This window comes from Egretta garzetta, unplaced genomic scaffold, assembly GCF_000687185.1.
Source record: "Egretta garzetta isolate BGI_Z169 unplaced genomic scaffold, ASM68718v1 scaffold68, whole genome shotgun sequence".
NCBI classification, from domain to species: Eukaryota; Metazoa; Chordata; class Aves; order Pelecaniformes; family Ardeidae; genus Egretta; species Egretta garzetta.
This window is the reverse complement of record NW_009260774.1, coordinates 6,620,042-6,632,711: the sequence shown is the minus strand read 5'-3', so window position 1 is coordinate 6,632,711 and position 12,670 is coordinate 6,620,042. Positions and strand designations below refer to the sequence as shown.

At 38.2% G+C, this 12,670-nt stretch overlaps 1 protein-coding gene across 1 annotated transcript in view; it reads right to left on the bottom strand.

The window, feature by feature from the left end:
• TMTC2 (transmembrane O-mannosyltransferase targeting cadherins 2) overlaps positions 1–12,670 on the bottom strand; it is a 246,136-nt gene that overhangs the window by 16,154 nt on the left and 217,312 nt on the right. The window contains exon 13 of the mRNA XM_009646330.1: positions 7,283–7,366. Within this exon, the coding sequence (XP_009644625.1) occupies positions 7,283–7,366 (84 nt within the window). The remainder of the gene's footprint in view (positions 1–7,282; positions 7,367–12,670) is intronic.

Here is a 12,670-nt window from a genome sequence, read left to right as displayed (position 1 = left end):
TAAGGTGTCCCCACAGCCTTCTCTTCTCCAAGCTGAACAATGCCAAATCTCTCAACCTGTCCTCGTAGGAGAGGTGCTCCAGCCCTTGGATCATTTTTGTAGCCCTCCTGACAGTTCCACGTCAGCTTTATCTGTACTGTGCTCTGGAAACCAGAAGCATGTTGGCAAGACACTCCAGTTGGGTTTGGATAACAGGGACTAGATAGACCTGCTCCAAAGAGCTGCAGGAGCAATAGATTCATCACTGATGAGGGCTCTGCAATATCCCTGGAGCATTGTGAGGAGCACATTTGATCTAGTGAAGCATGGAACAGTGCCAGTTTTTTGTCAATTGAGGATCAGCTGCAGGCCATTTAGAATCACTGTTAACCCATCCATTACTGCCATCAGCAGCAGAACTAACATAGCAGGAACTCTTAAAAGTTTTGTGAAAATTCTCCCTGGCAGTAACAGGACACGCCCTTAACAAAGATGACAAAATGCATTAAAGCTGTCGCCCTCACAATTACTTTAGCCTGGGAAAGCTACATCAGAGAATTGCTGAACCTTCAGGAGAAAGTCAAATAGAGAAATTTGGCATGGAAACACCTAAGGAAAAAATACATAATAAAGCAGATCTTGGTCACATATGTTTCAAGACAAAATCCAACATCTACTTTATCTTTTAAAGATATATGTACTATTAGAAGTATGTTCATTTTTAGAGTCTTGCCATGAATAAACCCCATATATTATGAACACTTTCCATAAGAAGGCACTGAAAGCATGTTATCTATAAGGTGGCTATAAAAATACAGTCAATTATCTGGAAATCACCAGGATTCTTCTTTCAACTGTTAAGACAGCTCAAGGTAGAGCTTATTTCAAGCCTGGAGCCTTTGACATGAAATCTGTGTTCCAGCATTGGGGAAAAAAGTAAAAGAAGCTCTTGTAGGAACTGCTTTTTAATATGATATTGTGTTAACTGATTACATAAACCCTTCAAGTCAAGAAATGGTTTAGTCCCCCACATCATGATTAAACCATCTAGTGGAAATTGTATTTATTTTGCTTATAGGTACATTTCTTCTTTCCCCCTCATTCGATGTGTGTGTCTTTATGTATGTTGTTACAGTAAGACATTTAATCAAGCCCTTTTGAAGTGGTAGAGTGGAAACAGCTGTTTCTGACAATGTGCCGATGACATGGGGCTTAAAGCTGTCACGAGCTCCAGATTGCAAACAGCACCAATATGTGGTTGGGATGGTAGTGACTTGCAGGTCATGGCACCTCCTTGAGGAATGCTTCTAAGCCAATCAGCTCAAGGTGGTGGCTCAAAGTCTTAAGGCTCTGGTGATCTCCCTTTCATTTAATACTCTTGAGGTTATACTTCAAAGCACCCTTTCTTCTCAAGAACCATTGGCCATATGTGGGAGTTCTAGAGCAAATTTTATAAGATTGTCTGCTTCAAGTTCAGACTTAAAAAATTAGAAATGCAGTTCTATTACACAAATGATGTCTTAAAAATTGAATAAAAGCTGAAGCTTAAGTCAATATCTCGCATTCCTGTAAAGAATGGCAATTTAAAGAGAGTTTCTGGATGGCTGATTCTTCCACAACAAAGTGAGCTTAGAGCTCACATTTTAGAGTGCCTAAGAACTTGTTAAAACAATTTCCTGGTTTGTGAACATTACAAGATGTAGGGCACCTAGAAACCATCACTGAATACAGACTTTCCTCAGCAGTACTCCCACTCAGAGTAATTACTGCATAAATGTCTTGCTGTCCAAGAAACTTACACTTTCATTTCTTCATGCAACTGAATTTGTTAAAATTAGACTAATGTGACAAATGTACACCCAAGCCAACGTTGCTAGAACAAACACATATGTGCTTCTCACTGAGAAGGCTCTAAAATGATTTTGTTTTGATCATGGTAAACACAGAATGTGGGAATGCATTTTTTGGAAAGTATTCAAAAAGATCCAGGGGCTAGGGAAGCTAATCTCTGTAGGTTACCTATACAGTTGAAGGAGGAAAAGAGAGTCCTGTAAGAAATGATTCATAGCAAATAAAAGTAGATTCCTTCTCCGCACTGTTTCCTGGATTCCTCTCTCCCCCTTGGCTCACCAGGGGGAAAGCCAAGTCTGTGAAGCCTATTTGGAAATAAATAGACATAATCTTGAGAAAGCTTGCTTCTTCAGTGAAGTTCAAGACAAATGACTCTAATCTCCACAGCAGCACTATATTCTACAGAAAATAACTGTTATTCTGAAGTTTGACTGGAAATCACTTTCATAGAGGATAAATACACACCTAAGGCCAATCATGAACATTATTAAGAGAACAGTACGGGCTAAATCCAGAATAATAATACTAGTCAGATTTGTTTTGTCTTTGCACCCAAGCTGCATTTCAGCTGGTGCTGCTGAAGTGTTTCAATTCTTTTATACTCTGCAGAATGAAGGTGTATCCAAAAGCAAAGATGACATTCGAGATGTGGATATACATTTTAACACACCTGTGCTGTATTCAGTTGTTCCTTTACTGGGGAAATTTTTTTTGCAAATACTTTATTCATTGTAATAAAGCTTTTCACCGACAAAATAAATGATATTTTCAGTATTTTTCAGTCCTCTCAGAATTAGTTCAATGATGTGGAGGAAAAGCAGGTGATCAGGAGTACCCAACATGGATTCACCAAAGGCAAATCATGCCTAACCAATCTGATAGCCTTCTATGATGGTGTGACCACCTGGGTAGATGAGGGGAGAGAAGTGGATGTTGTCTACCTTGACTTCAGCAAGGCTTTTGAAACTGTCTCCCATGACATCCTTGTAGGGAAGCTCAGGAAGTGTAGGTTGGATGAGTGGACAGTGAGGTGGATCAGGAACTGGCTGAATGGCAGGGCTCAGAGGGTTCTGATTGGTGGGGCAGTGTAGTTGGAGGCCAGTAGCTAGTGGAGTTCCCCAGGGCTCAGTACTTGTCCCAGTCTTGTTCAACTTATTCATCAATGACCTGGACAAGGGGACAGTGTGTACCCTCAGAAAGTTTGCTGATGACACAAAACTGGGAGGAGTAGCTGATATGCCAGAAGGCTGCACTGCCATTCAGCGGGACCTGGACAGGCTGGAGAGCTGGGTGGAGGGGAACCTGATGAAGTTCAACAAGGGCAAGTGTCGGGTGCTGTACCTGGGGAGGTCGAACCCCATGCACCAGTACAGGCTGGGGGCTGACCTGCTGGAAAGCAGCTCTGCTGAGAGGGACCTGGGAGTCCTGGTAGACGACAAGCTGACCATGAGCCAGCAATGTGCCCTTGTTGCCAAGAAGACCAATGGTATCCTGGGGTGCATTAAGAAGGGTGTGGCCAGCAGGTCGAGGGAGGTTCTCCTCCCCCTCCACTCTGCCCTGGTGAGACCCCACCTGGAGTATTGTGTCCAGTTCTGGGCTCCCCAGTTCAAGAAAGGTGAGGAACTCCTAGAAAGAGTTCAGAGGAGAGCAACTAGGATGATTAGGGGACTGGAGCATCTCCCCTATGAGGAAAGGCTGAGAAAGCTGGGCTTGTTTAGCCTGAAGAAGAGAAGACTGAGAGGGGATCTCATCAACACGTGCAGGTGTCTTAAGGGTGGATGTCACGAGGACGGAGCCAGATTCTTTGCAGTGGTGCCCAGCGACAGGGCAAGGGGCAATGGGCACAAAGTGAAGCATAAGAGGTTTCAGTTGAATATGAGGAAGAACTTCTTTACTTTGAGGGTGGCAGAGCACTGGAACAGGCTGCCCAGGGGGGGTGTGGAGTCTCCTTCTTTGGAGATACTCAAAACCCGCCTGGATGATGTCCTGTGCGACCTGCTCTAGGTGAAACTGCTTTAGCAGGGGGGTTGGACTAGATGATCACTGGAGGTCCCTTCCAACCCCTGCCCTTCTGTGATTCTGTGATAAATTAATCACCCCCAATACTACAAATATAAAATCCTTCTATGTTTGCTTTGTTAAAAACAGTGGCTTGCATGTTTCAGAGAGGTTACATTTCTCCTGTAACTGAATACTGTTTTTCTTGGGATGTTTTTAGCTTCCTTAGTCACAAGTTCTATAAAAATGGATTATTTGAATGAGAAAGTGACTCAGATATGAAGGCATATTGGTTGCTCACTCTTGTGTCCCAATCTTGAGACACTGAAGTAAAAGAAGGCTTGCTTAGGAGACAAATGCAAGAGTGGAAACTGCTATCTTGAAAAAAACATTGAAATAGCTAACTAAGTAGCTCTAAAAGTCATAACACTGATGGCCATTTAAACTGGACTTGGGTGTAGAACAGCTCATCAGAGCAGCTTCTGGATCCAAAGGGCTTATACGTTGGGGAGCAGGTGAGGAAGTACTGTGTATGAAGTATTACTTCATTCCAAAAGCAACAGGAATATTTGAGAAACCAAAGAAAGGGAAGCAAAAAGAAAACAAAGCGAGAATGCTGAGAACAAAATTGTGTCATGAAACCTCAGTAAGCATACAAATTTGCTAACAATCAGTAAAAGATTGAGTTTGTAGTATTACTGACATCTCCTATTGCTGCTAAGGATGGTATTGTATAGTAATGATATTAGAGATATTACACAATATGTAATAATTGTAAAGAAGTGGATGCAAGAGAATGGAAATCTGAGTTTTGTTTCAGGGTGCACTAGCTGAAAATCTCTCAGGAGCTAGGCATGGGTCTAATTCTGAAGAATAACTGATAATTTAGTTGTCTTTGTACAGTGAGTAAGAAAGGAGTTGGTAACAGAAAAAATGGATCTTCAACTTGGGATGTGGAGAAGTGTTTGGGGAGAAAAATAGTCATGCTGAAAAAACCACAGAAAGACAGTTTACTTGGTATCCTGATCCAATATTCACTGATGTCAGCAGGTACCATCTCAAGCACCAGAAGGGGGAAGGTTCTCATTAAACAGATGTTTTTAGCACTTAATTGTTCTAGGAACAAGGCTGATCCACTGCACAGAATGAGGCTTCAGTGCTGCCACACTATTCTCACTGAGAGGGAATTTGCGAACAGACCTCTTAGCAACTATCATTAAACAGGTGGGCACAAATACACATATAGATAAGTATATATATATATATGGAACTGTATGTATGCATGCATCTGTACATTACCTTACATTCATACATCTAGTATTTTGAATTTTCTATAAAGAAATGTTTCTGGAATATTAGTGATGGGTACAAAAAAATAAAATTAAAATCCTTCAGCACCAGATTTTCCTTAATGCTATCTCTTTAGCATCTTGACTTACATAATTTTGCTGACCCTTCTTATACATAAGACAGTGAGAGGATACACAGGCTAAAAAATTAAACTGGGCATTTTCAAGCTGTGAGGATGGTTCCTACACAGCTCTGGACTGGGCCGCTGTAGTCTCTCAGGCAGTACCTGGGCACACTCTGAGAAGCCAGTTGGATCAATGCTAGAGAATAGTCCTCGGCACATTGAAGTTACCAGTACAGAGGCAGCTATGAAGTACACAGGATTTCACTTATTTGCATTCCATACTCCTTTGGAAACACGGTGAGCTTCTGTCTTACCATGTCTACATTATATTGCTACCTTATATATATCTACTACCTAGAAAACCTGCTCAAATGGCTTCTCCCACATCCCTCCCACTCTGAAAGTATTATGGTAAATTTGAGAGGAAGAAAAAAGATATGCGTGACTTAGTTTTTATTTTCATTCTTGAGAGATTGCCCTTGTACAGTCGTTAGACAGTTGATGCTGGCAGTGAAAAGCTAGAAAGTCAAACTTTATAATCTTGAACATAGAAGTTAAATTCTCTCTTAAAGAAAGCTGAACAGCAGTACCTATTAGATGTAACTTAAACTAATCGAAATTAGAAGAATGTTGCTATAATACACTGTTCTGATGATGTTCTCCTCTAAAAAGGATACTTTTGGTCTTAACAGGTAAAGCTTGTCAGCAATACCTAGAAATACCTAACTTCTATAGTACCCGTGCTATGAGCTAGAAGCCCTCAGTTACTTCCAAATCTCTCTTACAAACCTCATGCATGTTATCATATTCATATATGGTTATATACGAATAAATGTGTTTCTGAGAAACATTTGGAGTGTACAATGAACCACAGAAAAGGCAAGAGGAACTGTACCAACTTTGAGGCAACTGAGGGAATTCTTTCAACATTAAGGTATCTACTCAGGAAGAAAACCCAAAAGTCTTGCATCTGAAAGCATAAGGAATCTAAATAGTTATCTCACAAAGTATGAATTAAAGAAATACATGGATTCTGGAGAGGACTTTTTTAACAGATGAGGTGAAAGTATGTAATTTCATATGACTAAATTATTCTGTTTTTTTGGATTATATTCTTTTAGCTTGTTTCAAGTTCTAGCTGGTGTTGCCTTTGATTCTGAGGTCTCAAAACTCTTTCATTTTAAGCCTGTATTTCTCAGCTTTTTTTTTTTACTTGTTTTTTTTCTCTTTTTTTTTTTTTTTCTGACTGAAATTGCTAACTTGTATCCTCAAATTTGGCACCATAGACTTCTGTGTCAGGAACATGTTCTAGATTTGATTTATCGCATAGATAAAGTATTAGGTATTTAAAATAAATTCTGCCCCATTTATATTAATGAGTGGGTTTTTTTTCCCAAAATGTGAAGGTAATTGAAAAGAATTATAATATTGAATAAAAAATGGTAAAAAGAAAATATTTTATTTCTTTAGTTTCTGATGCATTAAAATTGGAAATGAGCTTTTCTTTTTAAAAAGGGTCTGTCACATACTGCTACATATTTCTGCTTCAAGGAATAATCATTTCTTTGCCAATATACAACTACCTCAGAGGTAAATACCTCTGAGGTAAAATCATCTTTAAGTTTGTTGAACAATGATGCTTGCCAGAAGTCCAAGACAGAGGAAAAGGAATAAATGTATTATTTAAAATGCCTTAAACAGTGGATCACAGAATAGCCTTTCATTCTCTTTTACTAGTGAAAATAGATGGAATTAGGAGAACTTTCCAAACTTAACAAATTTAAAGGTAGATAAATAAATCTACATCTAGGAATCTTTTCCAAGTATGTTAGCCAAGAGTTATGGCTAGAATACTTCACTGAGGCAACTTTAAAGTGTAGTGATTGATTTGACAAATGAACAGCTTTATCTGACTATCCAATAATTAACCATTAAAAGAACCATTAATATAAATTGAGAGATCAAATGCTCCATCAAGAAGTTTCTCCTCGACACAAAGGGTTCAGCACTATAGCACATTCATCAACTTAAGTAATGGATTTCATTAAGAAGATACTTACATTAGGTCTTAATCCTGCTGCCATTTCATAATACTTCTCGGCTTCATCATTGAGACTGGCTTGTCTATCAGGACAGAAAAAAACAATATAGTTACACCTCATTTTCCTTGGGTTAGAAAAGAAAATATATCTAAAGCAGCATAGTTAAAAACATAATACTGCAACTACTCCCCACTGTTTATGGATATTACCCTAACAAATGCACAAAATATGTCAAGCTAAGGTTTTTTATAGTTCCAGAATATCCGTTGTCACAAATCCTCTTTTCCTCCCTTATTTTCTTTTTAGTCCTGAAATGATACTAGTACACATTGGAGAGAAATACAGAAGGCCAAACACTCATCTGAGGCAAAACCAGAGACATACCAGTCTTCACCAGAGGAAAATCTGCCTTGTTTTTTTGTAATTACCCATAATTTAACCGTAGATTATAAAGCTGTAGGTTATACAATAGTGCAGTTCCATTTTTGTCCCTCCCCAAGACTACTATCAGTCCAGGAAAATAAAAAAAAGTATCAGAGAATACAACAATTTCTCAAAAATATGTCTCCATGGTTCAGGGAATTAATTCAGAACAGAGAGTTCTGATTTAATGTTTACTCACATCAGTCGGAGAGGGGATTTAATCTTAGATCTCATATCCCTGGGGAATAAGATGAGTTTCTGGGTACCTGAAGCACCTCTTTATTTTCCTTACTAATTTAGATGGCATCTACATTAAATTTTATTTCTTCTCCTGAGTTTTGAGTTTAATGCCTTCAAATGAAAATACACTATGATGCCAAAAAAATCCAAAGACATTTTTGTCTTAACAGGCCCTTTTTCTCTCTTCTCTCAAACTCCTCGCTTCTCCTTTTGTCTCTACCTGCTTTATTTCCCTCCAAATATTCAGTTTGGCTACTGGCCCAGTGAATATCAGTTGATCACATACATGTCATGAGAAAGATGGTAAATATGTAAAAACAACCAAACAGGGCTATCAAGCAGGCTACATATGCTAAAGTTATTTGCTTTTTCTTCTATTAAGAGTTAGGTCCCTTCATAGAAGAGTTAGGACAGGAGATCTTCAGCATCTTTGTGTTTGTTATGTGATTATAGATGCATTTCTGTGATACAAAATGGAAAAAATAGAAAACAAGGATAATACTGAGTAGGATTGGTTGGGTTTTTTTTTTCTTTTTCTTCTCCTCCTGAGAAAAGTTACTAGTTCAAAGAGCATCAATCAACTGAGCACTTGTATCTGGAGATTTTACCTTGTTCATTACATGAGCTTTTACATGCTTTGTTATTCAATGATCAAATTGTGTTCTAATTTTATGTTTCCATCCACCCAAATTTTAAACATTAGTCACATAATACTTCATAGGCAATTAATCCCAATCAACACATTTTGACAGTTATTGGTCTTGGGAGGAGAAGGGGAGGAAGGATAATCCCTTTGAAGTTTCTCACATAATTCATGTGAAAGCTGAAACCGCTTCCTGACTAACAATTTGCCAAGTAGAGCCTGGTTTATACCTGTTAACTGTTTTAAATTACTTTGCACATGTATCATCAACTCAGTGGTTAGAAACTATTGAATGTCTAAAAATATTCATTTAACATGCTTCTGAATCGCTCCTGCTGGGCATTAGTAGCCCTTGAAATGACTGGAAAAAAAACCCAACCCCCTCATACTTCTGAATTTCAGGATTTACTACGAGGCACATAAAATGAAACGTGTCACAGTGAGTTTTTTTCCTGTTTGCACAGAACTGTCAGGAAACAAAGCATTTCTGAATGTGGTGAAATTCTGCACGATAAACAAGGTGCCTTACCCAGGAGGCAGGTACAGTTGGTACACTTCACCTCCAAAAAGTGTTGTTGGCATGTGAATGTGGAACAAATTAAAATCTTGTCTCCTTTTAGCCCAGCGGAAATACAAGGCTTGCTTTCCTCCCACATGTACATCTTGAAACACAGATCATTAATTCCTAAGTTGAAATCAGTTTGAATTTATAGTTCTCCATTAAAAAATGGTTTATAGAAATTAATGCACACCACACTAATATGGTCAGGAAAATGCCAGTTCTATTTCTGGGCATTCAGCAACAGTTCCTTTAGTCAAGATATGGCAGAATTCTGGTTCCCATTTTCACTGGAAATCTAAACTAGAAATTCATTGTGTTAAGGCCTGGAATGGCTTTGCCTTGAGAAAAATAAAAGGCACAGAGGTACAAAATTGCAGTTACTCTATGCCCCTGAGAAGTAAAGGGCTCTGGATCAATGTCAGACACTGGAAGGGCGCTACTAAGGGAAACATAATTCACATTAGAGTAAAACATTAGATAAAATGTTGATAATGAAACAGAAAGGAAGGAAAGGAAGCAAAGAGAAGTTTGGAATACAGCCCTTTTCATAGTTACGAGCTGTATTTCAACCTCTATCCTAAGTCTTTTCATGAGAACTGACCTTGAAAACACATCTGATTTCCCCCATTAACACCTAGCATTCAATCTTATTTCAAAGGACAAAAACGTCTCCTCTTTTTATTCTCTCATATCTCTTAACCTAAGCCTCCAGACCTACCAGTTCTCTGTATTTTGTTCCAGCTGACTGCTAGTGACACCTTATAAATGTGCTTGACAACACATTGCTCTTAGGTTCTCCTGACACCCAGTTATATTCAGCTTGCATTCATTTTGAATCTTCATGTTGATCACTGGAAAAAGTAGCGCTTTAAGAGACAAACACCACCAAAGCTGACTGGTTTAGACAGATAAACATGTGAATGGGAGAGGGTTATTTTTAACCTGCCTATTGCTTGGCATAAGGCTTCAGACTGTTGATTCTTTTTTTAAGTGAAATCATGGATGTCCAGAGATAAGGAAGTTTTCTTCGAAGAGAATTCTATTTTAAAATACTGAATGTTGCTATGTGGCATTCTTAATGGACCTTTTTTGTGTCACAACAAAATCATAATCAGATTTCACACATGTAACCCTTCATCCACATTTTTTGTTTTACAAGAGTTACAAAATTTGCATAGACTACATACTTAACCATACCTACATACATATATATATATATATATTTAAGCATATGGACAGTAATTAAAGAATTAATAAAATCTGTTTAGGCAATAACATAGGGTGAACTTATGCCTATGAGACTGTGCCAGCACCTACACTCCATGTTCAAAGTCAGTGTACTTTGGAGAGCCAAAACACTCTCTCAGAAAATCACTTAAAAACGAAGACCATGTATTGCTCTAATTTAGATTTCTGTTTACAAATAGTCAATAAACATGCTACAACTTCATGTTAGATGAGTGTTTCCCACAACAATCCACTGTCTCACGGAAGTGTGAAAAAAACAATTATTCCTACAAAACACGCTTTTAAGCGAAGCTCTTTTTCCTGTGCTTGTTTTCATTTGGAGACAACATAAAGCTCTTTTCCTGTTTCTGATTAGTAAAGCGCTGTCACCACACTGCCATTCCTCGTTCTCAAAGTAATCATCCCCCAGATCACAGGAAACCTATCTCATGGCAACTCACCTCAGTATACAACCACAAAGTGAAACTTAGCACTGTTAATACACGACTCAGTCACTGAAGCTACAGCCGCCATACGGCATTACAAATATATTCTTCACTACATTCCATTAAGATGTATCTAGCTTTGATGAAAGGCTTCAAAACTGAGGCTATAAGCAAGAGCACAGCAAATACTATAACAGTAAAATACATGACCAGTTACTGTTTTAAGAAGAGCCACCCAAACAGCTACATGACCCTTGAATGAAGCTGTCTGGAAAACAAATATGTTGAGAAAACAAATTTTACAGGCAAGCGCTATTCAAGTTAAAAGTTACCAGACTGTTGCAAAGAAATTAATTACATTCATCCCACATCTCACCCGTATTACAGATGACTTGATTCGTCTGGCATTGCATTATCAGGATTCTACAGAAGCCATCTAGGCAAAAAATTAATAACTATGTTTGTGTAATTAGGAACAGGGAGGCCTCTCAATAATGAAAACAGAACTGATCCATTTTTTTTTCTTGACTTCAGCTTCAGATTTAGTCACAAAGACAGGAAATAAACAGTGTTGGAATACCTGACAGAAGGAGCTGAAGTCTTTCTTGTGATTGCTAAACTGAGAACAGGCTACCTGCAAATACAGCTATCGCATTTGGGCACAGTTAACAATTCTGTTGCAAAATTAAGAAAAAAAAAAGCTAACCCACAGCATTCCAGTCTATGCCTTGTTCAAAATTTTCAAAACTTGTTAATTTTTATTTAGGTTGCATTTTAATTTAAATATTTTTCTCACAGAGTAAAGGGATTTAAAACAGTAAATATTTTAGCACTAGAGTAGAAAAATAAATTGGACTTGGAGGGAATGCTGTAATTGTTTTCCATCCAAAGCAGCTGTAACACAAATCTGAAAGAATTTGCCTGCAATTCTAAAGAAATGTCTACATGTTTCTGAATCTTGTGATGCTCCTTGAGCTAATGGTGGAAACAAAAATATGACAGGAGGCAAAGATCATTCCTTTCATATTCAACAGTACATCACTGGGTAGAATATTTGGTCTGAAAAAAATATTGGAATTTACACACAAATCTAAATTGCTGTTATTACCTCTTAGTCATTTTGGACACTTTGCATCATCCACATTAATATCAATTTCTGTCTCTTAATCCACAACCCATCTTTAAAATTTATCTCTTCTCTCTCACAACAGTCAATTCACTGCCATGCCCTGTGAACTTCTTTAATATATTTTCTACCTCACAGCTGTGCAGTCCATTCAGAATTCTTACTCACTTATCAGTCAGTTTTTACAGCTCTCTATGGTACTGAAAGAGCAGTTGGTCACCTACATGAAACTATTATATTTAATAATTTCAGCCTTTCATTTATGACTGTCTTCAGCATCCACAGTTTCTAGCTGTGTCGCTCTATGGCCAGTCTGAGTACAGCCTTCTTTCCTTCCTCCTGTCTATCTTGGTATCTGCTTTCATCTTGGATTCACCTCAGCTCTCCGTCATTCTAAATATCCTGAAAACCAGCTTCTTCTGAAGTCCCACTGACTCATGATGGATTTGTAGCTGTTCTGTCCTAATACACATTCCCCTTGTCCAACAGCTAGTATGTAAGCAATATATTGAATAAATTGCTAAGTAATGCAGTGAACAAAGACAGACAAACAGAATCATAATCTTTTAGCAAAAATCTGTCAGACCACAACACATGTGGTTTAGGCAAATACTTGGCAGCACTGAATTTAACTTTGCCACCCTGACTCTTGCTAAATCCTCCAGACCACTTTAGACTCCCAGAGCATATTAGGAAGACATTACGATCTTCCACAAAGA